Raw genomic sequence first — 25,495 nt, 5'->3', positions numbered from 1 at the left:
TGCAGGAAGAGGGAAGCTGTTCTTAAATATATTTTGAAGCAACAATGCAAGAGTCTGTACTTAAACATCTTCTGCAAAGTTCCCCTCTTTTAGGAAGCAATTTCCTGATAGGGCAAATGAAAACTTTTCTTTTGGTAATGCATTTCTACTCTACATTGGGAAAGCCTAAATGCTTCAGTGATCATGCAAGTTATCCCAACAAGTTTTACCTTCTCTTACAGTCACTCGTACTAGCAAGATCAAAGGTTCAAGGAAAGGTTAAAAGCAGTTCATTAATTCTCAAAGTTGGAAGCTGAAAGATTCAAATTACAAAACCACAAGGTTGACATTCTAGCAAAAAACCCCAATAAAACCAACTTCTACTGTTCACTTCTGAACTAGCAATACAGCAGTACAGATGTTCAACGTATGACCTCCCCCCCAAAAATAAATGCTTTTGGCTCTCCCCTCCCCACCCTTGGAAACATCTAAGCAAACAGTCCATACGTATCTCTACATTGAGATTTCCACACTGAAACTAGAGTAAAAGCAGAGGATAGAAGAAGTGATAAAAGTTACTATGTTATGAACTTTTCTATGAACAATTGATGATAAAGGTTGACATACATCTAACAGAAAATAAATGAAATATGGCACAAACCCAATTCATGTTCTCACAGGTTCCGCAAAGAAAACTACATAAAATAATACAGAGAGGAATACATCTTGTCAAACTTCTCAACTCCCTCACAGTTCCAGTCTAATATGAGATAATGTCAGTAACACATTACACTTCCCCTCGACAACCTCAGGATCTTACAAAAATCTGCTTCTGGTGTTTTCTGTAAGGTAGGCATCAAGGGGCCAGCATTTATTCATGCCGAAAGCAAGATCTCATCCACCACACCTTCAGAAAGATATCTATATGCTGGATAAGACAGCAGGATTTCTAGATACCGAGAGTCATACTCTTCCAAGACACACAGTCATGCTCTTGAAGCCTCCACTGCTCAGTTTCCAATAATATGAGATCTGTCAAGTCACCCACTAACTAAACAAATGCACTTGTCACTTACACATGTGGAGGAGAGAGGTATAACAGCCAGCTGATACAATGGAGGACAAGCATCGTTCCTCAGCTACCACTGACAAAAGGGGGATGGGAAACACCACCATGCCTGCCCCATCCTCCCCTGTTCTCTGCACTGCAGCAGCCAAGAGCACACTTCCCCAAGATCGGAGCAGGTAGCGCAAAGCATCCCTCTAACTTTTGACCCACGCTAAAGAATGAACAGTGCTCCAGCAATACCCACCATGTAATCCCTGTCTGCTGTAGCATAAAATCCTAGCACCTTGAATGACTTTTGTCCCTATCAGCCAGTTTCTTTCAAATTATACTCCTCCTTCCTTACTGTCTTTTGAGATGGAAATTGTTAAAGTTTTGAGACCAAGTGTCCATTCAGTGTTGCCATCCAGCAGCACTTCTCATTCACACTTCGGAGACTGGTCAGCAGTGAGTCAGACAAGCTTCTGGAAAATCATCAGGGATACTCTTTTGTCATCCTATTCCTGACAACAGGTCTATACAGGTCCTAGTTGACTCTTTACCAGGAGCAACAGGTAATTAAAACAGCTGATCCCCACATCACTGACAAGTTTTATAGCCTTGTCAAAATACCAAAAGTTTTTTAGTTTCTAAATGACAAATGGAAAACTGGTATTCATCTATGCTTTCCAAAGCCATGGATATCAAATATTACCACTACTTCTCTTACTTGAAAGTCATTTCAATGAAAAATTCTCAGCCTGTAGATTCTATCCTGACTCACTGTTGTGCCACAGACTGCTCTTAGGTTCTTTCTTCAGAATAACTATTTTTAAAATAAAAACATCTCTACTTTAAGATGTAGAAGGGGATATCTTTTTTCAAGCATTAAGAATATTTTGTGAAAGTATTTCTAGTGAACGAACTGCTTCAGTAGGTCTAAAATAAAATGGAATTGCTCTGTTGAGGAAAGAAAAGCTGTTATGTTCTTATATTCTCTGAAAATAGTTTATATTAAAAGTGAATCACACAAAATCAAAGCTAAAATTGGCAAAGTAAAATTTTGTTTGGAATATACTGGTTTAGGATTTATTCAACCAGAATACTAACACTATCCCCAAAAATCAGCCTCTAGTAACTATATCTTAGAAATTTAAATGCAATTAAAAAAGCAAAGGAACACTGTTCAGAAAAAATATGCTATTCACAGGTGCCTCTTCCTATATCACCATCCAACTCTTGTTTGGACTTGAACTTTATGGCACAGGCACTATACATGACGAAACTTGAAGGAAGAGAATAAATCTATCATCTTCCCTCTTAATAACTTGAAGTCAGATGCCAAGGCAAGTCAAGGAATATTAATGTAAGAAACTGCTTCAGACGTATTCTGTTCCTCATCCTCTGTTTGTACACTGAACCTTGACTGTTCCAGATAAGGAAAATGCACTTTAATTAGGTGTTGTCCTAGAGATGGTGCTGCACTGTAATAGGAGGAAGTGGGCGAAAGGCAATTCCAGAACAAAAACACAGGAAAACAATGTCAAAGACTTTATTTAGAGCAGCTATGTTTAACATTACTGTCACTATCTTACTGAAGGAACAGCCTTGAAGAAACATCCTTGCTGGTTTTGAAAAGACATCCGAAATTTAGCATACTAAGTCTTCTACAACTAAGTATAGATTAATACTAGAGTACCTAGAAGGAAGTATGCACCCCAAAATTATCTTCACAAAGAAACTCATTTTTATGCTTCCATTAAAATAATTAACTTTATCTGATGAATTATCGGTCCATCTGCCTTAGAGTAGATTCTTACACCCCATAATGGCAGAAAAAAGCCTAGTAATGGTAAGCCAAGAGCTCAAGAACTGAAAAGTGTATTATATTTAAGTGTATTTTAATTATTTAGATTTAGTTCTGGAAGTTCTGTAATTGCCCTTAAATGGATAAAAGTAAAGCGGGGGAAAAAGGATCTAGTATAGCACAGGACTCAAGCCTCTGAATACCTGCACAGAACAGCATTATAGGATCATCTGAAAAGAAAACATTTACAAGGTTCAAGAAAAGTGTTGAAGCCACAACACCCCATGTGCTCAAACCAACCTGTGATTTACAGCAAGTAGAAAGGGGAAAGTATTAGCTGATCTTTTAAAAATTGTGATCCCCTACACAAGGGCCATTTTTTCTCTCTCTCTTTCCTGCCCTCACCCCCCCACCCCCTTCTGTTACAAAGTGTAGATACACTTTGATCCTCAGGCTAAAAATCTTTTTCGCCTTTCCTTCACTCCCTATTTGTATCTCTAGACAAGTACGATATTCACAGTAGCGGTAGTTAAAAAATAACATATCATTCAACAGCTGTTCACTACAGTTGAAGTAAAAATAACCAGTATCTTCTGATAAAACATGTTCCCACAGCTCCTTACCTTCACCAAAATGCTTTGCGTTGTTGAAATAGTATCTTGTTTTACTTGGTTGATAAGAGAACTGTGAAAAAAGCTTTAGTGAACCCTAAGACGCCTCAATGCAGAAACTATTATTCCTTTTAATGAAAAAGAAGGCAGTAGCATCACTATAGTAACGTGCATCTACTACAAAGAAACAAAACTTATAAGTTACACACCATCATTCTCTCAAGCAGAAGTCTTTATGCTCACAAAACCTGAAGAGATTACTAATTAACAAGCATACATCATAACATCTTTAATTGTAAAGAGACAATTTTCCATCTCCTTACTAGTTGCACCAAAGTCTGTAATTCCTAGTGAACATTTACTCTTGTATTATCTTCTGAAGCCACATTTCCACATGCAAAGTTAGCAAGCACATAGTATCTCACATCTTGATAGCACTCAGCTCTTAACCAGCAGCCGCCTTAGGCAAATAGCGTGTTGAAGGGCAGATTCAAACTTTAAAATGAACTTTATTATTTAACTGCATAACAACAAATACCAAAACCAATCTTTTATCCAAATTGTTTTTCTGAGGTTTTCAGATACTGTAGTTGCCAAACATCTTTATACCACTAAAGCATACTTCAGTAAAATAAGAGTGAAAACTCAATAAGTTCTTGAAGAATATTTCTGACTACAACTCCAAGTAGTAGGCAGTGCTGAGAAATTTCACGTTGCATAATCACTTCAATCCAAGCCTAGCATACCATAAACTTCATTTCACACACACTATGGTTATTTCAAGTAAGTTTTGACCGCAGTGAACACATGTGGCATACCATTACTTACCTTCTTGAAGTCTTTCAAAATGCACCTGATGCACTAAAAGAAAAAGGTCTTGGAGGACCTTTTTCAGTACATATTTTTGAAAGCATTTTTATTCCTGTTCTTGAGGCATCTCATTAAAAAGTCACCTTCTGTCCTCTCAAGAAGTGCAGAGAAGTTTTATATACGTACTTTACACTAGTGCACATACAAAGCTATTTGGAGGAAGTAGTTCAGAGAACAACAGGCACTGTACGTAACTTTTCACTTCATATCTCGTGATTCCATCAGAGCTCACCAAGACGGTAGAGAAGAAGCTTTAAAATAATATAATGAATCTGTCTCACAGCAAGTAATCGAGTGCGGCTCCCTGTCCCATACACACACACTGGATATAGACAGTGAGACAGTGTATCCAGCCATATGTAAAAGACAATGTTTATTTTTGAAATAGCATGAATATTATATTTCTTCTCAGCACAAAGTAGATTAAAAGGTAAAAGACAACCATTAAATAAATAAATACAAGTTTGTACCAGGCTGAAGCCAGAGCACTGACATGGAATAGTGTTCCACGCTGGAGAAATATAGTCTACTATGAGACACTGTTCTCAATAGGACTAGTCCTTGAGTTTACCAAGACTTAGCTCTTTCCCCTAAAAAACACCAAAAGAAAAGGAAGACAACCAATTACATTAAAATTCATCTCACGTCACCCTCATGAAAGCACATGGAGAACTTTACCAGCGTCAAAGACAGAATGTGGTTACAACTCGGACATCTTTCAGGACCGTTTAAATATTTTTATATAGTAAAACACCAGCATCAGGGAAACTACAAGCAGGTACATGCACATGTTTTATTCCCAAATACAAACATGTATTTTCCTGAGTTGGTTATTGCTGTGAAAAATAAGAGTTATGAAGGAATTCATACTGCTGGTGTAGTCTATCCTGCTTACCAGCATATTATACAATATTGTACATCACTGCGATAGAGAAGAATAGAAGAGCAAGGACTCATCTGCCCTGTCCAATCTGCAAAGTTATCAGGAGCTTTGAGTCTTTGTGTGGTTTCAACTCAAACTTTAGCAGTGTAGGAAGAAATAGGGAATGTTTGTGAGCTTTGTTGTCACTTTTAGGGATGGTAGCTGATTGTCATACTAATTATAAAAAAAAAGGAACTGAATGTTTCAGTACTCTGTGTCTTAGTAATAACACACAACTAAATCTCTCTTATCTAACATTATGAAACACTAGCAGAGACTTGAACAGAACATTTTAAACCAAAGGTTTACACAAATGTTTTGTGCACACAGAAAATTAAATATACCATTTAAGCAGAATACAGAGAACACTAAGTACTATACTCTACTCAACACAAATAGATATCAAGGATTTTTTTGACACTGATGTTATAATTACATGTGTCATCCTGGACAAATCTGTTTCTCTCTGGACTAAAAGATCCAGATGTTCCTACTTCAAGTATCTGGCTTGAGCACCAGACTGTAAACAAAACAACCTATCCATTCTATCAGCGTGCAAGAAGAATTCTCCAACACTGGCCATTTCTCTACCCTTTTCCCCCTCTCCAAGTTTTTATTTCTGTCCAACAAAGCAAGCAAACAAAACATAACAGTATGATAATCTAGCATCTACTGCAGGCTTAGTGTTAGTCTTTAGTCAGTTTGACAAGCAAAAAGGGACAAAAAGTTATCTGATTTTTTTCATAAACTATGATTTCAAATGCAAATACAACTACTTTTAATCTAAATATACTGTATTGTGTTTTGCCGTTGACACTATGCAGCAAAACAATGTTGAGAGGTTCTTTCCAAAGATTATGAGTATTTATGTTCCCAATTTAGTGACTCATACAGCTAGCAATTTCTGAGATTAATTTAACTCTATCCTCCTCAAACTTCTGAATTTGAAAGGAAGCACTAAATTGTTACTCAAAAGTTGTAACAATGACAAACACAAAGATTTTATCTATTTTTTTTAAATCTAGATTTTATCTAAGGGAAAACTATTTCCAGAAATAACTATGTGCTATTTCTGTAAAGATTATCAGAAGGGCTATACAAAGCTAAACCAGTTCAAGGGACAATTTAGTAAACAAAAAAAAAGAGTAGTTTTCTGCAACTAGTGCTTAAATTAAGTCTTTTCCATGTTAACAAACTCAGAAAAAAGAAAAAAAGATACAGCATGCATGCCCAGTGTAAAATTACTGCAACCACTGCCACATTTTTTCATGTTCTTCTCTTCCTTTCAACATATTCCTGTCTCCTTCATGATAAAGGGGTTTATCCTCAACGAAAATACATTAAGAATAAGTTAAAACCAAGAGAAGTACTACAAACACAACCCATTCTCCCCTTTATCAGAATCATCATTGCCAGGGAATGGTAGCAGGTTCAAAATTTTATCTGCCTGGAAGGGTGTCACATTTTCTCCTTAACATTAAAATTATGATCCTTTCAGCCTACTATCTTAATAATCATTATTATTTCATTCAGGATTGCTGCACAGTTTAATAAGTCATTGAAGTGTGTCAATTCGGTTTTGCATTTATTTTTCTTGGTTATTTAATAGATTTGAATGACAGACAAAAAGGTATATTGTCCTCAAATTATCTTCAGTCTTTACAGCTTTTCACCTGCAATTGCTAAGCACAGTCAGAACCCAAACCTACATGGGAAGGTTTGCAAGATCACCCCTCCACCCAGTAATCGACTTGCTTGAGAGAAGGTTTTCTAGGCTATTAATTACTTATCTGTGGAGCATCAACAAATGCTAATTCTGACAGCATCTATTTCTGTAGGCAAAGTATTTTAAGGCTCATACTCACTTAAGAACCTCAGTATCTACAGAGGGATACCAGGTTTGGAATACACTCATCATAGCCTGTATCAACACAAACGTGGTGGCTTTAAGCGCTGTACTGCAATTCATACATGCCCCTAACCCCTCCCACCCACCTGCTACCTGGATGAATTAGTTAAGGCCATATACAAGCACAAGCAGTCTGTCACCCCCAAAACACACATTGTCCAAATAGCTGCTTGTTGTCTTCAAGACAAAGGTGATGTTCCAGACAGAACGTTCTGAGGGAACACTAGCTGGACACACTGAAATATTTAAAATAACATCAGTAGGATTCCTGATACAGTACAAACAATGTAATGAACATACTCTTCTCCTAGCTATAATCCTGAAAATTTATTTTGGAAAAATGCTGAAGTGTTTAAAATGAACTAATGAAAGCTGTACTTCTATTTAACAACTAAACTGAGCGATGATACCAGCAGAGCAGCTGTTCTTGCTCTACAGAATCCACGCAAGTCAGATAACTCCTGCCAACTTTCCAAGTTTATGCAAGTTTCAGTGGTATAAAAGCCAGTAAACCTTTCTAAATACAAGTTGTACCACACATTGATTACACCTGCAGAGTTATGAGGGGAACTGCATGACTGTGAGGGGTAACTAATCCTACGTAGAAGGGAAAAAAAAAAAAAAAGAAAAATCAGTAACAGTATAGGGCACCTTTCCAATCACGTTACCATTTCTGCTTCTGTATATATAATGATTTAACATGAAAAGTAAAAAAAAAAAATGCTCTCTTATTGTAAAGAACATAAAGTTTCTGCTTCTTGTCCAGTTAAAACAATTTTTGGGGAGGGGATTGCTGAATTTCACTACTGGCCATGCCTTCAAGTACCACTCTCAGCAGTAATCTGTATAAGACACGTATTACTTTGAAGTAACTCATACACCTATGGCAGCATGCTCCCTTAGATTTGAAGTTCTTTTTTTGACTACTCATCATGATTAGGATGAAGTAAATAAATATGCATGTACATATGCCCTTGTGTTTAGATATTAACAGCTTGATCCATTAACATACTAACCGCTTCAGCTAGATTCTGTACAGTGTTGAGCACCTGCAAGTTAATCATTGTTTACATTTCCATAATTGACAGCAATTCACTTCATGTTCAACCCTGGGTGACACGAAAGGGGAAAACGTTTTTTGTTTGTTTTTACATGCTCTATATTACATTTGGGGATGGAGGCCACCACACTTACATGCTATATACCTATTTATTTCAGAGTAGTTAATTTGCATCTATTACAGTCTAAAGCAAAGCACAAGGTACTTGTTAATCAGAGACTACTGGAGTGTATTTACCGAGTCCTTCATTTTGCAGTTATTTACCTACTACTCTACACGCTCTTAGAGACTTGTGCAAGACCATAGCCATTTGTTTATTCCAGATTTCATATGACTTCAACAATTGAAATCTGAAACACACCCTCACAAGCTGAGAGGCACGATTTGGTAAAAAAATCAAAGGGACTTTCATAGGACCTAGAAAATATCAGATATGTGGAAGTAACATTTTTTTGAGCCATTAACATGAAAATTTCAAGATTTTTCTTTGTCCATCAAGTTCAAGTATTTTAACCTGTTTCCACCTTTTCTTCCAATGTAGTGCTGCTCTGCTCAGGCTTTTTCCAAGTCACAGTTTAGAATTTATCTATAAAGTATTAGATTTACCTATTTATCTGTAAGTACTAGAATTTATCTGTAAAACCTGTGTGACCTTGCAATGCTTATACTCCCCAAGATTTAATAAATAAATAAAATGAAGGGACTGATTAAATGAAACATGAAGAGACTAATTATGTTAAACAAAATACATCAATAATATGATTTATAGCACCCCAAGTCTTCTAGTCTTCCACTAAGTGTATCATTTCCCAGTTTCCTTACATATTACACAGAAAGAAAATGGAAACTCTTAACAAATTACTTCTGAAAACGCACATCACACTTATCTGAGTATAAGGTGTCTGAAATATAATACATGCACAAAGCACTCCAAAAGGATTCTAAATGCATTTATTATAGCATTTGCAGCAGCGGGCAGACGGTTTCACAAAAAATCCTCAGGAAAAATATGTTTCATCAACAGAGATTGTTGAAAAACCTAAAATACTGAAAACATACAAATAAGACTCTAGCATAAACAGAATTTAAGAGGTCAGGTTAATTTTCTTTAGCACCTCAAGCGAAAGATTTAACATGGGAAAAACTAGGTCCTGAGTTGATATTAAGACATACGTATAAACTCCCAAGCAGAACCGGGTACCGGCCACTTCAATTTACAAACAGAAAAAACAAAACAGATTTTTGTTTAAGGACATGTGGTCTCACTAGCCACTTGCTGGAAGCAACTCCACATAATACACCTCCAAACTGTGCACACATAAGACTCCCACAACTTGGAATCATGCCAGGACAACTGTCTACACAAAACAGAGAAGAAGTGTGCTATTCAAAACAGAGCGGAGGTCTGAGAAAATGTGCAGAGAATGATACTGAATGTTACAGTGTTTTCACGGGTCACAGGGCCTTGTCACATTGCTAACCGATATGCAGGATTCTGATGGGAAACAATACAGTATTTTGTTTACTAAAACTGGGTTATAAATATTTACTGAGAACAGGTAGCTAGTCATATATAGTATGTAATTATATGTACATGTATAACATATATATAGCATAAAAATTTTAAATAGAAGGGCTAAATGCACCAAAAGACAAGTCAAAGACATTCCTGGGCATTCCCTTACCTCATGTACACTGGGGCAGCACCATTTCACATACTCCCCTACCTGCATTCTCAAAACCTGTTATTCTGCAATAAATATTTTAAGTCCCTTTGTTTCCAAGGCCCATGGCTTCTCCTATTTTGAACTCAAATTCTGTACAGACACAGCATCCGTTTTGTAACTTGTTGCACTTGGCAGACCTCTGCACATGCTACAGAATTGCGTATGCAACCAAATTCATTCTACAAGGGTTGGAGGATGAAGGAATTTTCTCTGTCCTTTCGCTATGAAAATGTAGCCCACAAGGTACTAAAGGATAACATTTCACTATAAATTATATTAATGTATGCATGCACACACAGAAAAGATATACATGAACATTTATATAGTCACAAGATTTAAGAACTATATCAAAAAATAAAGGTATCAACTACCAAGGATGGATTTCTTGCATTACTGTAAATGGTTCCTCAGTAAATCACAAATGCTGGTCACCACCAACCACACCACTAAGATAACCGGTCAAACGCTGGCACTGCCAGAGGACCCCAGAGCCAGCCACCAACCACCTCACAGCGTTTCACCTACACAGGCCTTCACCAGCATTAACAATTTAAATTCAGACAATGACCCGTACCATGCTAATTAATGTTGGCTCTCTTTTACAGCCTATCCAGAGTCTGCTGGGACTGGCTCCACAAGTGTAAGTAATTAGGCTCCGTGTTTGTTTTTTCCACTTCGCTTTCGCCTACAAACCTCCACCACCTCCTCCCCCCAAGGTGGAGGCTGCGCTGAGCGGAGGGAAGGGCTGAAAACCAGAGACCGGCGGAGCCGCTCTCTTACTCGCCAAACCAAACAAGCGGCTGGGGGAATAACTTATTTGTAATAACAATTACGGTTTTCAAAAGAGGCAGGAGGCACCTGGGACTTCGGCCCTTCCTTCGCGGGGTTCTCCTCCTGAACTGACACTCGTGTAAGGTCTGTCCCTGAATACATGTAAAAAGTTCTTTAAAGAATCGGTACGTAAAACCAAAGCGGCCGTTGAGCCCTGCGAGGACACGGGACAAGCGCCCGCCGCCCCCAGCCGCCGCCGGGCCCCTCACGGGGCGGCCGGGCACGAGCGCGGCTCGGGGGGCCCCGCGCTGGCGGGTCCCGCGCGCCTCCCGACCCCTCGCGGGGGAGGCGGTGAGGGGCCCCCTGCCCCCCCCCGAGACATCGCCAGAGCGGGCGAGCAGGGCGGCGACGGCGTGAGATGGAGGAGGAGGAGAGCGCGTCTCCCTCCCCCCCCCCCACCGGAGCTGCCGGGAGCCCCTTCCCGAACCGCTGGGGCCGCCCCGCTCCTACTCCCTGTGCGGTCCCCTCAGGGGCCAGCGGGTCCCCCCTGCAGGCACAACGCAACCCCTGCGGTCAGCCCCGCCGCGGCCACCCCCCTCCGTGCGCGCAAGCCTGGCCGCCTCCGGGCGCTCCCGCGGAGCACGAGCCCGTCCAGCACCGACAGGCGGCCGCCTCCCTGCCCAGCCCCGAGCAGAGCCCAAACGCAGCGGACAGCACCTCACCTCGCGCCCTCCGGCTCCTCCTCGGCTCCCGGCATGCGGCTCGCAGAGCTGCCGGCCCGGCGGGGGCGAGGAAAGGCGCGGGGGCTGGGCAGGGGGAGCCCGTTGGCGGCGGGAGCGAAGAGGACGCGGAGGAGGGGGGGGTCCAGGGTCGACTCGGCGGCTGTCAGGGGCGGCGGAGGGAGGAGACGTGGATGTGTGCCCGCCCCCCGGGCCGGCTCCACGCGCCGCCCGCCCGGCTCCCCGCCCTTCCCACTCGGTCTCCCCCAGCGCCAGTCTGCTACGCGGTTGTGCGTCCTTCCCTTCCGCTCCTGCCGTCCGGGTCCCCTCAGAACTACCCCTTCGGCGAGGTGTCGCCGCAGCGGTGGCCGCCCGGCCTCTGCCTCTGCCCAGGGATCCGGGCTGCGCGCCCCCGAGCCCCCCGCCTGGGGAAGCCGGGACCCGTGAAACGCCGGGAGTGAGGAGGGGCACCGAGCCCCGGGCTTTGCACGGCTTGTGCCGCCCGGGGAGCTCGGTTCCCACCGCCCCGCTGGTGTTCAGAACAGTTACGGAGGAAGACCGACCAAAAAAGGGCAAATGGCACCAGTTCCACCCTGAGAATCTCAAACGAGATTAACAGCAAGTGACCAGGAGTAGGTCCCATTAGGTGTACAGCCCGGGGAAAGGAGTGTCAAGTAATTCACAGATGGTAACAGGCATGTCTGTTTGGGAGGAAAGAAGGAGCATGGAAATATGCTAAGGAAGCGCTATTGACCAGAAAAGAAAAATAGGGCTGTGAAGATGCAAGGAGCTCTTTAGAGGAGGGACTATCTTTCTAGTACGCGTTTGTACTGTGCCTTGCAAAGGTAAACTTATTTTCTGTGACCGAAGTCTATAGGCACTAGTTCAGTATAATAATAAATATTAACATCACTTAACACAAATGCAAATTTAAATAAGATGTAGGTGGTGGGTCTTTTTCAGTAGTAGCATTGCCAACATAAAACAGCCAATGGAAAAATAATAATAAAAGATGAAAACTAGCTCAACACATTTTGTAGTCCAGACACCAGAAATATTTTCGAATAAAATAACTAATTGTGTTTCTCAGCTATGGCTAGGCTTTTCATTTCAGACCTAACATTTTGCAGTGAGATTTAATCTTTCAGTTGGTTCAAATTTCTGAGGCTAGAAATGTGGTATAGACATAGACATATGAACATCAAACCGTGTTTCTTTTTAAGTAAATGTCTTAAATTGCATTTAATTTCTTCAGTTTGGGGTACTAAAGTAATCTCTGAACTCCACTTTACACAGTATGAAAATACTCTGGAATTAAAGTCACATTTAAAGAAACTGTTTCTTAAGGTGACATATTCTTTTCAAACTAGGGACAAGTCAACTGGAAAATAGCCATCAAGATGCCATAGTAGTTTAACTACTTCTTTTCTGCTCCTAAACCAGCAATTCCCATAAATTAGCCAGATATATGGGAACCTGGCACTTTTCAAGCCCCACAGCAATTTATGTGTTAATCAACACTGTGTTATGGGCAAAACCTGGGCTCCCAGCAGTATTGATATAATTATCAGAATGGAGAAATCTTTGAGGCTGCTTAGGTCTGATAATTTCTGATGGATTCCTGAAACACTGAGCCAAAACAGATGTCCCACCCCCTGCTTTGGCAGTGCCACTGAAGTGGTGCCTGTTACAAAAGCAGAGCTGCAACAGGCAGCAAGTGCCTGTCCATTTTTTTACTCAGGACTTACCATGCCTGTAAAGGAAAGTGACAGTTTTAGACCCCCGTTTTAAAGCTTAATTTGGTATTCATTATCAGGAAATGGGAAGAGATGGTCTGTTTAGAGACCTTTAACTTTTAGTCTATTTTATGTGTCCTCAAAATTTCCACTTACACACATAGGGAATGAAGAATTAGTTGATGTAAATTCTATAATTATATAACATACTGGAATCTGCTCAACCACATCAGCTAAAAATGTTGTCCAGGGAAATTTAACACTTTTTAGTAATTACTGACTTGTAATTCCTGGTTTTTAAGATGATAAACTATAAAATGCAACTTGCAATTGTTGTTTTTTCAGCATTTTTAAATCTTAACAAGCATGAAATTTTCTTTAGTATGCAAAAATATAGAATGCAAGTGTTAAATGTGTTATTCCTTCAGTCCAAAACATCATCTTAAAATAAAGTGATATTTGACAGTTATACTTTAAAAAAAATGCTTAACAAGCCAATTTAAGGGTAAGAGCAGGAATATTCAAATACATGTACCTGTATTTCTCAGGTCTGAAGGCACTCTAAGCAAAGAGGGTGAAGTTTAGAAACAAGAATTCTGCCCTGCTTTCTTGATTCACTGCAACTATTATTCTCACTCCACCCTCGGTAGCTGAGCATTGTCCAACTATTCTGCAAAGAGATGGTGGTTTCCTTCCTAGCACCTAAATCACACCTTGGCACGTTTGCAAAAGCTACAATAAAGAGCCAACAGTTTCCTTTCTGTTGATGACTAATGACTTTTATGGGTACATCCCCTATATTAGACATTGCTAAAGACAAGTACGTCTAATTCTACTCTCATTTTTAATTATTTTGAAGTATGACATAACTGACAGCAATGAAATCACTCCTGACTTTCATCAGAATTATAAAGGAGTCATTCTTGCAAACCAGGTTCACATCAAGCAGTGTACTTCTAGAGGAGAAGTAGTACCAAGGAGTGCTACGGGGCTGAAACAGGCCCCTGCAGAGTCCATCAAAAGGCTGTCCTAAGGTAACTCACACTTCAGAGCTCTCTGGGGTACTGTAGAGGAAAAAAACCCACATTGCTTAACATCTGGCCCAAATCTACCTCTTCCTTCTCTTGCGGTTCATGCAGTGCTGCCCTCTGCTTCCCACCACGCTCCATCAGTAGATGACTTGGTGCAGCGGTGCTACAGAACTCTGGAGCATAAAACAGATCCCTGTTGATTGTTCTATCACGCAGGTTATTGCAAAAATACACTGACTGGTTATGGACTGTTGAAAGAAGCACCATTATGGCTCAAGACTAAGACATGAATCACTGCACTCTGTCTTCAGCTGACACCAGCTTCATCTCTGTTCTGAAGCGGATCTATTTCCTATCTAGTTCCTATCCATTTCTCGTGTAAAATGAGGATAACAACAGTTGCTTATGGTCTTTATATCCCCAGTTGTGCACTTAAGGAAAAAAATGTGACTTGTGACACACCAAACAACTCTTCTGATGTATGTCCCACTCACATTGTTAGTATCTGATTTCATAACCAGATCCACTGAAATTGGTTGAATCATCTGAGAAGCAAAGCATTACTAAAAAGGGTGTGGCCACAGCAGTCATAAAAGGCTTAGAAAAAGTTACTGAAAAAGACTTTTATACTGTGATTATTGTTCTGCAACATGCACTGTAGATTATTTTCACCAGGCAGTAGCTAGCTGCAGTGAAAATATTCTTGGCACTTGTTTCCTCAATGTAAAATCCTTATGGGAACTTTTGCCTTTGAAGTTTAGTTTGTTAACTGTGTAAAAAATAAATAAATCCATTCCTTAAGTGTTTAGTTTTCCCTTCTGCTATGCTAGGCATCCAGTCTTTTGACAAGTTTAATCCTTTGTAATTGGATTAGAAATAAAATTGTCTCAGCCATGGAAGAGGTGACTTCTATTTTTAGTTTTGATGTGAATTTTTAGTGTACTGTCAAAGGTAATACAGAACTCTTGGTCTGCAGCTGTTGGCAATAATCAATATTGCAATAAAAGGCAGAGTGTAGCCTCCAAAGATTGCTTTACTCTGATATGGGAAAAACACTCTATCAGCCTCCCAGGCCCTCTGTATAATCTTGTGTTCCATGTCTATTAGTAAGAAATGTTATATTCCCGAGGAAATTTATTATGATTATCAATAGCCAAGTATATTTGGCTGAGTAAAATCTCATCTTAAACATGGTTGGCTATTACAGAAATTCAGAGCAAGTTATGTGAACAATTTGATGTTGATTTACAGTCAAAAGCTTAATATAGAATTTGCACAGGGAGCATACATGTGTTACAGCTTTTACAATTATGGGAAACCACAGATGCATACTTCCCCTGTGGAGAAAAAATAACAATTCTATAGACTATTACAAAATAAATTTACCTGACTCGTATAATCAACAAGACTGCCTCTCTCCAAGTAGATCTTTTTGCACACCAGTAGCAACTAGATAGTTAGAATTCCAGCTAAAGCAGCAGCCTGACAGGACAGCATTCCATACACTCACTCAGGCTAGTTCAATCTTCCATCTGTTGTCAAGGCCTGTGAACCTACCAGCAGAGTCTGGAAAAAGGGTAGTTTGATTTCTGTGGTAAATCAGCCTTGAATGTTACAGCTCCCTAGCCATTAAAAATGAAGTAATTTTATTAATTGATGAAGAAAATTCTCCAGATGTTAATTTCTTCTTGCAGATGTTTACTATTCTAACAACTAGGTCTATTAATAGTTCATTCTTAACTACTATATCAACTACATATAACTAAACTCCTGCTCCCCGCTGCATCTTTCATGTTTTCACATTAATGTTTTCAAACTCCCAGCCTTCCCAAAGTATCTGCATTGGAGTAAAATACCAAAATCACTAGGAACTGAGCTTTTAGCACTGAGGTAGGTATGGGCAAGCACTTCAATTTTTGGTCATCTAAGTGACAGCTGACACCGAGGAAAGAACATTTCCTTTTCCTCTGCTTTTTGTGAACAGGACAATATGAGCAATCTCTCCCTTTTCCATGGACTGCTATAAATATAAAATCATTGTCAACAGCGCAGCTTCCCATAAAAACGAGTATCATAGGTAAATCAGACTCTAAATCAGTTCTAAGAGAATAAAGAATGAAATTGTATCCCCTTATAAAAGACATAAATTGACTCTGGTTCTGGTTTTTATGAGTCTGAGAAACAGCAACAGATGATAGCAAGAAAAATTAAATAATTTATAGCAGATAGAGGGAAAAGTTCCTTCAGCTGATCTATAGCATTGCCTTTAACTTCTGACCTTTCAAAAATAACTTGAGTCTGACCAGTTGTGTGCAGTGAACGTTTTCCACTATAACTTGAAAAGTGTTTCTTGTTGTGTGGGTTGGGGGATTTTGGTATCAAGTTACCAAAGTACTTAAATGAGAAAAATGAGAGCTTACTTCCTTAAGTTTTTTAAGATGTATTATCCATATGCACATCCTTGTATAGAAGCATATCTTTTCACATCCTTAAGATGTAACAATTTTGGCCAACAGTTCCCAAACACCAGGAAAGCATCCCGAGGATTCTCATTTTACACCAAAGGTATAAGAACACTTTCTTTCCATTTTCTTTCAACCCCCAAATTCCCTCCTGTACAGGGCTTCGAGGCAAAGGATACAGAGATTAGGACTGCAGAATATACATATGGATAACACATCTCAAAGTCTAGTTCAGATACAGAGAAGTAACTTACCAAATTCCCTTTTGAATTACTAATGCAACTAGTCACATGCTCGGTGACCCTTCAGAACATCTCTGATGTACCTGGTGATAGAAGCCGAATTCGGAACTGTGGAATAGAGGCCCAAAGAAAACAACAGGTGGCATTCCTGACTGATTTTTTTGATGTTTAGGGGGTGCCCAGGGGCTGTAAGGCACATCAAAGTCTGTCAGAGGAGAGGCGCTCCTTTGGCTCATTAGTGTGTCTGCAATATCGGAGTCCTCAGGACTAACACGAGCTCAGGGAGGGAAATGCTGTGCTTAAAGACAAACTTCAAACACAGATCTGTGTTCTGTGTCTCAGAATTTCCACAACATCACTGGCATAGAGATGCCTTAAAAATGTGTGAATGCACCGAGTAGCCTTGTCGGTCTTTCTTTGTAAGTAAGCTTTTCTGTCTTTTTCTTCTGAGAAATTTTAGGAAGAATGAAACTTCTGCTTGTCCTTAACAATTCCATGAAAGTTTAGAGAGCTTGAATGAGGAAGTTCTTAGGTGTGTGGTGTCCTGTCTTACTTCCCAAATGATGGCTTCTATCAGAAATGCGAGAAGGGAACGTGGAGCTTTGTTTTCAGTGATGAGAGCGATGGACGGATTAAACAGTGCCCCGACACCTGTCTGGATAAGGCAGATGCTTTGCACGTTGAGCAAACTAAATCGTGATGCCTCAATGGCTAAAAGGTGAACCCCAATGCCGTTTTCGTCCCTGTGCAGGTAGAACTTTGTCAGGTAAATTTGGCCAGCTGCTAAATTAGTTTTTAATCTTTCCTGTCAGGAGTACTTTGAGTCTTTTTCTCATGAGTAGAGAAGCTCCAGCCCCTGTTAGGGTGAGCAACTTTTGTCAGGTGTCTGCTGGGTACGTCCGAGCAGCACTTTGGCAGCCCCTGCGCTCCCACCGTGGGTCACAAGATGGGGTATGAATACCCAGAGCTGCTGCCTTACCACTGGAGTTTGCTTTGGCACTGTCATAATTCTTGCTAGCAGACATGCAGCATTCTCGAGAAGTAGTAAATAGTTATGAAATGTTCTTTTTTGGAGTCCTATGCAGAAGGGTTGTGAGAGGTGTGTGTAAATTCAAGTACCTGTTTCTAGTCAGGTACAGGTGGCGCTGCCTGTGGTGAGGGTTGCTGGAGGGTGGGATTTGCCGGAGGAGCAGGGTGCTGTCATGAGGGAAGTCAGTCCCAGCTGTCAGATCAATGAGGAAGGGATACAGAAGCATTTTTCAAAAATGAAGCATTCCATAGACGAGACCTTTCTTTCCAAAGCGGGAGACACTTGCTGAGCGTCGGTGTTCCTTCGGGCCTGTGCTGCGGCCAGAGGCAACGCTGGTCACTGGTGGCTGTTGCTCATTACACCTGTAACTGGGAAGTGGCTTTGGTTTTGGCTTAGAGAACAGTTCCGCAGTATGTCCAGTCAGGCACCGGAGAGTTGTTGATGTGAGAAGTTTTTCTTTGGAAAGGGAACTGCTTTATCACTTTTTGCCCAAGGTTAAGTCTTGCATTTTAAAGGAAATGCCAGCCCAGCTGTTTTACTGCAGCGCATGGTGGTTGTGGATTAGCGGGCCGTTCTCGGTAGCGCTAATTATTTGAAAAGCAGATCAAGGGACACTGCAAGTACATACAGAAGAAGGAAATTCAGCTGTATAAAGCACTTGTTAGGATAAATCTGTCAAGTGAAGTTCTTTGGCACGGCGGTGATGTGGAAAGCTCGAGTTCTGACCCAAACTGGTAGGAGCAGGCCCCTGGACAGAGCTGCTTGAGGAGACGAGTTCCCCTCCCTGGGGGGGCAGCTCCAGCAGCTCTCCTCGAGCACCCTGAGAGCCATCCCCACGCAGCCTCGGCCCGGCCGTGAGGTCACAATGGGGCCGTGACACCATCAGGGATTGTGAGGTCACATATCCCCGCGGTGACACGCTGGTTGTACTGACCGCTCAGCACTCAGACCCCAGCCCCCGTGGCAACAGCAGTAGCAGCAGCAGCAGGGAGCCATGGCCCTCACCCGCCACCTCCTCCTCATCCTCCTCCTCCTGGTGGCCCTGCATGCCAAGGTGTGCCGGGCTGCTCCGTGGCGAGTGCAGGGAGCAGGTAAGCGAGTGGCTGCTGGTGCAGCCTTTCACGGGCCAGCGGGCTCTTCTCCCTGAGAAGCGTGGATGGTGGCTTTTTCCCTCCAGTCCTTCAGCGAGGGCTTTGTCTCTGTGTGCAAGAGCTCTCACAGTAAGAAAGCCCCCAGGAGCCGTATGTTGGTCCATCTGCTCCTTGAGGGGTGTTGCACATGGCCCGGAAAAAGTGAGTGGAGAGCTGCCAAGTGCCAGCCAAGAGCTCACCAGGCCTCTCTGCAGCTTTGACAACCTCCACCTTTGTCTGGCCCGCACGTGGTTACCTGAGCCCCTTCCCGTGCCTGCAGTTCCCTAAGGCAGAAGTGAATCCCAGCATGCAGTGGCAATGATTCTCATCTCTGCTTGCTTCTAGATGAGGCTGGGGGCAGTGGTTATCCAGCTTCTGGGCTGGATGTTGGCTTAGAGCCCTTGGGGCATCCTGGAGGTAAGTTCTCAATGTCTCTTTCCTTGAAAGAGTAAACTCTGACAAGGTGGCAAGAGCTTATTCAGGTGCAATTTCCCTTCAGATCCTCTCGAGGTCGATGGATTCCCGTTTTCTTCATCTGTTGCTGTCGTGCAGTCTAAGAACAGTCCCACAGGTAAGTCAGTGGGAGGAGGGAGCATCTACCTTTTTGTCTTTATTCCGTGTGAAAGGCAAGTTGCTCCTTCTGTGGCCGATGTGCCGAGAGGGAAGGGGTTGGGCTCAGTGATGTGCCCTGGGGCGTTTTCCCTTGCGAAGCTCTTTTTGCTGGGCCCCGGCAGCCTGAGCTGCTCCCGGTGCTGGCTGCCACGCCAGTGGGCTTGTTGGGGCTGACTTCAGAGCTGGTGTGAGCTCCAGGGAGCCCTTTCTCACGGCAGCTCCACGCGTGGTTCGTTCGTCCCAGCGTGGTGCCGCTGTAGGCACGAGGTAACTCTTTGCACCGTGCTCCTTCCCCTCAGGAGCAAGCCCGTCCTTGACTTGCACGCGCTGCCACTCCGCTCCGAGGAAGTACCTTGAGCGGTGTCACGGGAGCTGATCTGTCGTGTGCTTCTTTGCAGCCGTGCCCGTAGGTAAACGTGATGCAGCTTCCCGGGAAGGGAAGGGGTCGAGCAGAGTCTCGCAGCAGCCATGCTGGGTTTCATGCCTTGCAGGCGCTGGCGACCCCCAGAGCTGGCGCAGAGCCTCTGCTGCCAGTTGTGGCTTAAGCCAAGTCCCAAGGGCAGCTGCTGCCCCCCATTGTACCATGATGGCTCAGCGCTGGTTTGTGCAGACGTCAGCAGGCAGATTTTTCTAAACCTGATCGATGTGTTTGAGCACTGTGGCGGCCTGAAGGTGCCATCTCCCCGACGCGGAGCGGCTCCATCTGATCCAACTGTCCCGCTTGCTTCCTCAAGAGACAGACCGAGAGGCTGCGCAGGAGGCAGCATATCCAGAAGGAAGCAGTGGCTCCCTGCCAGCCTATGCAGCACAAGCGGAGGCGATGCGATCTGCCGGCACGCCAGGTAATTGCTGCCCCGCGGTCAGCCAGCGCCGCTTATCGGGATCTCTGTGTGTCAGCAAGGGCACCACAGAGCAGGATCCCTCCCATGAGCTGAGGTCCGGAGCGATGCCCTGACTCCCAGACTGGGCAGGGGCTTAGAGGGAACCTCCCCATCCCCCTGCATCCTCCGTGCCTCAGCCACGTGCAGGCTTTACCTCTCATCTCTGCTTTTTTGGCAGTGGTCGCAAAGCCCAGACAAGACCGCCCTAGCAGAGTGTACAAATTTGTTTATACAGACTCAGGTACTGAGCATTCCTGCTGGGGTCCCTAAGTGGGAGACGCCTCCCGAAACCTGGGAGCGGCTGCGGGCGGTGGCCGTGCTGGGGAAAAGGCCGAAGGGGAGAGCAAGGCTCAAGTGTCTCTTGAGAAGGCCTGACTCCGTCCCCTCGGCGTGTGGGAGCTGGCCCGGGGGCAGGGAGAGTCAGGGGTGGGTGGCTCTGCCTGCTGCAGGGATGGATTTTGTCCTTGTCCCTCGAAGCAGCGACACTGGAATTGTGTGTGGTTCGTGGCTGCTTGTGTCGGAGCATGTTCAGTCGTGCAGCGGCATTCAACACCATGCGGTGATGCTAGTGGTATTACTAACCTGCAGAAATAATCAAGATTTTAATGTCTGATTCATATTACAGTAATTAATGTGAAATCAAGTGAACTGCAGAAATTAAAACCTAAGTAGAATTCCAGACTGAAATTATGCTCACAGCTGTAGGAATATGAACAACCTAAATGTAGTACAGAAGTTAAAATTTTTAGGCTATTTTCCACAATGTGAATGTATTTGTGATCTCAGCCAGAACATTAAAAGGGAGAAAAGTTCTGTGAATAAAGCTTCCTACAGGCCTAAAACTTAAATGCTTTATTGTGGCCCTTCACAGCATGACAAGTGAAAACTATTTTAATTGTAGATTTTCAAGCTAAATGCACATCAAAGAGTGGTAGGTAGACTTAGAAGTTATCCATATTGGCACTTTTCACAGAGCAAAGGGTGAGGAGGAGACTGAATTTATTGTGAAAATCCTGTAAGAGAAAACCTACATGTCAGGCAAGAGGTACGAGTACCCTTTAAAATGAAGGGACTGGTGTGTTTATGCAGGCATGAGAAATTAAATCAGCAGTGGGGCAATGAGTTAAGGCTTGTAGGTACTCCAGGTGTTCTGCATCTTGACACTGATTTGTTTTTTTAAAAGCAAATTCAGAATTCTCAGATGTCAGATTCAACTTCTGAGTTCAGGCAGTTTTTTTTCTTCTGTCAAAGCTGATGAGACTTGTGGGTTTTCTGGTCTGCTCTGAAGATGCTGGTTAGCCTGCTGCTTTGATGTCGATGGGAGGGCTTCATTGGTAGTCGGTCCACATTGGTAGTCCTTGATCCACAGATTGAGAGCCTCCTGTTTCTATAAATACTTTATTTATAAATTCTATAAATTAATAAATGCTTGCTGGCCAGGTGCTGGTGTGGCAGCCATTTGTATGCCACAGAAAGGCTCCGTGTAGCTTGGCATTCAGGGGTGTTAACAGAGCATGCTCTGATATTCTGCCATTCAGAGAGGGACCTGGGGGTGTTGATTGACAGCCGGCTGAACATGAGCCAGCAGTGTGCCCTGCACTGGCCAAGAAGGCCAGTGGTATCCTGGCTTGCATCAGAAATAGCGCGGCCAGTAGGGACAGGAAAGGGATCTTACCCCTGTACTCGGCACTGGTGAGGCCGCACCTCGATTACTGGGTTCAGTTTCGGGCCCCTCACTACAAAAAGGACATTGAATGACTCGAGCGTGTCCAGAGAAGGGCAACGAAGCTGGTGCAGGGTCTGGAGCACAGGTCTTATGAGGAGCGGCTGAGGGAACTGGGGGTGTTTAGTCTGGAGAAGAGGAGGCTGAGGGGAGACCTCATCGCCCTCTACAACTACCTGAAAGGAGGTTGCAGAGAGCTGGGGATGAGTCTCTTTAACAAAGTGACAAGAGGGAATGGCCTCAAGTTGCACCAGGGAAGGTTTAGACTAGATATTAGGAAGCATTTCTTTACAGAACGGGTTGTTGGGCATTGGAATGGGCTGCCCAGGGCAGTGGTGGAGTCCCCATCCCTGGAGGTGTTTAAGAGTTACGTTGACATAGCGCTGAGGGATATGGTGTAGTTGGGAACTGTCAATGTTAGGTTAATGGTTGGACTGGATGATCCTCAAGGTCTTTTCCAACCTAGATGATTCTGTGATTCACAACAGATCCTAGGTAAGCGACTGATGGCATGCTGAATTAATACTAATGAAATCCATGTAGCTAATTCCATTAGACATAAACCATCGTCCAAGTCTGAGACTTAAGATCGGACTTAGCCACCCCTGAGCTCCCTCAGGAGTTTGGAAAGCAAAGGGGCCCATGCTGAACCTCCTGACTCAACGGGAGAGTCTCCCTTACCCTTTTGCATCTCCAGTCTCTCTGTAATTCATGCTAGCTCGATTCTTAACTCGAGTTGCCTTTGCGTGTTTCTTCCATGTAGTAGGTAATAGAGTGAACCTTGCCATTGAACTTTGTTAGGGCGCATTTTTACAACCTCATACTAAAATCACTGTGATCATTTGCGACAGCCTTGTGTTGCCAGGCCGGCGTGTGTGTCCGCCAGCCTGTGGTCACTCAGGTGTTGGTTTGCAGTCTCGGTGCCAGCAGTGGCTCCGGTTTCCAGGACGGCCACTAGCCCTGGTTCTCATCAGCACCATTACCGGGCTTAGGGGCTTTGGATGCCCTTTGGCCCATTGCCATTGCCCTTCTGGCCACTTCCATGTTGTTTCTCATCAGCTGCTTAGACTGGAAATTTCTCAAAAGAGTTGAGACGAGCGCTAATGCATGCATCTGTCCAAACAGCGGCCATCCAGACTATTGCGTGGTGCCAAGTAGTGCGACACTGGGTAGATGACAGACACCCACTGCAGCCAGAATGGGTTAACCAGAACGGTCAACTGCAGTGTCCTTAGCAAGCTCTCCTGAGGGGGTGCAGAGTAACAGTTCCAGGTTGTCCTGGTTTAGCTAGGATAGGGTTAAGTTTCCCCAGCAGTGGAGAGGAAGCTCTAGCCGGGTTATTCATTACCATGCTGACGTCACCTCCTGGCGCCCAAGCGCGGGAGCACGGGAGAATCGGTGAACGCGTGTTTCATGTGATCGGTCTCCACACTGTTGTATCGGTATATGTATTCTTGCTCTGTTCATTGTTATTACTGATATTGTCATTGTTTGTTGTGTTGCTGTTGCACTGTTGTATTAAACCTCTCCTTATCTCAGCCCCGGGGCTTTGTATTTCACTCCCTTTCTGGGGGAGGGGCAGCGGCCGCGTGGTCTCAGACCCCGGCAGGGACTAAACCACCACACAGGTAAATACACTCTACGTACATGCAGTTTCTGTCCAGAGCTCTTGTTGGCCTCTCAGCATCACAAGAGTGGCTTTTCTCCTTGGCACTGGCAGCTTTTCTTTTCATCGTATTTTTGTAGTCTGTTTAAGTAGATGGTGGACTGGAGTTTTCATTGCTTCGCTGATAGCATTCTCTGAGAGACGATAATCGTGTTTAACTGGGGAGCAAACACTGAAGCACTTTCTCTTCCTTCATCCTTCCCTGCAATCCCAACGAGCTCTTGAAGGAACGAGCTTGCACCCTTCCTTGCTGAGAAGAAGAGCCGCCTCTTCTGCCAGCCACCCTTGGAAGTGATTCCTGTTGTCAGGTTGCTGGCCCTTGCAGTCAGGCGAGAGAAACCTCTAGCTCGCCGTTGACGTTCTGTTGTGAATTGTGTATTTTTGGTAAAGTTTGTATTTTCTCTCTGCCTCTGCGTTTGGGTTTTATCCTGTTCTACTTCAGAAGCAATCTGACTTGGAAGGTGGTATGGCAGTGTAGTGTTGTTACTGATCACAATCCCTTTTCTGGTGATATTCATGACTGATTTTTTCAATGTTTTGTGGCTGCACATGGGCTATGTAAGGCACATCAAAGTCTGTCAGAGGAGGAGAGATGGTCCTCCAGCTTGTCAGTCTGCCTGCAATATCGGAGTCCTCAGGAGCTCAGGGAGGGAAATGCTGTGCTTAAAGACAAACTTCAAACACAGATCTGTGTTCTGTGTCTCAGAATTTCCACAACATCACTGGCATAGAGATGCCTTAAAAATGTGTGAATGCACCGAGTAGCCTTGTCGGTCTTTCTTTGTAAGTAAGCTTTTCTGTCTTTTTCTTCTGAGAAATTTTAGGAAGAATGAAACTTCTGCTTGTCCTTAACAATTCCATGAAAGTTTAGAGAGTTTGAATGAGGAAGTTCTTAGGTGTGTGGTGTCCTGTCTTACTTCCCAAATGATGGCTTCTATCAGAAATGCGAGAAGGGAACGTGGAGCTTTGTTTTCAGTGATGAGAGCGATGGACGGATTAAACAGTGCCCCGACACCTGTCTGGATAAGGCAGATGCTTTGCACGTTGAGCAAACTAAATCGTGATGCCTCAATGGCTAAAAGGTGAACCCCAATGCCGTTTTCGTCCCTGTGCAGGTAGAACTTTGTCAGGTAAATTTGGCCAGCTGCTAAATTAGTTTTTAATCTTTCCTGTCAGGAGTACTTTGAGTCTTTTTCTCATGAGTAGAGAAGCTCCAGCCCCTGTTAGGGTGAGCAACTTTTGTCAGGTGTCTGCTGGGTACGTCCGAGCAGCACTTTGGCAGCCCCTGCGCTCCCACCGTGGGTCACAAGATGGGGTATGAATACCCAGAGCTGCTGCCTTACCACTGGAGTTTGCTTTGGCACTGTCATAATTCTTGCTAGCAGACATGCAGCATTCTCGAGAAGTAGTAAATAGTTATGAAATGTTCTTTTTCGGAGTCCTATGCAGAAGGGTTGTGAGAGGTGTGTGTAAATTCAAGTACCCGTTTCTAGTCAGGTACAGGTGGCGCTGCCTGTGGTGAGGGTTGCTGGAGGGTGGGATTTGCCGGAGGAGCAGGGTGC

General features: G+C 43.4%; 1 protein-coding gene across 3 annotated transcripts in view; it reads right to left on the bottom strand.

Moving 5' to 3' along the window:
• ARHGEF3 (Rho guanine nucleotide exchange factor 3) overlaps positions 1-17,971 on the bottom strand; it is a 141,138-nt gene extending 123,167 nt beyond the window's left edge. For 2 of the 3 annotated variants that reach the window (XM_074879320.1, XM_074879322.1), the window contains exon 1: positions 11,424-11,570. In XM_074879320.1, coding sequence (XP_074735421.1) covers positions 11,424-11,458 — 35 coding nt within the window. In that variant the 5' untranslated portion in view covers positions 11,459-11,570. Of the gene's footprint in view, positions 1-11,423; positions 11,571-16,903 lie in introns of those variants that run through there. The other variant, XM_074879321.1, reaches the window with a different exon arrangement.
• Positions 17,972-25,495: the final 7,524 nt, after the last annotated feature.

This window comes from Strix uralensis, chromosome 10 (assembly GCF_047716275.1).
Source record: "Strix uralensis isolate ZFMK-TIS-50842 chromosome 10, bStrUra1, whole genome shotgun sequence".
Lineage (NCBI taxonomy): Eukaryota > Metazoa > Chordata > Aves > Strigiformes > Strigidae > Strix > Strix uralensis.
This window is presented reverse-complemented; position numbering and strand designations above follow the sequence as displayed.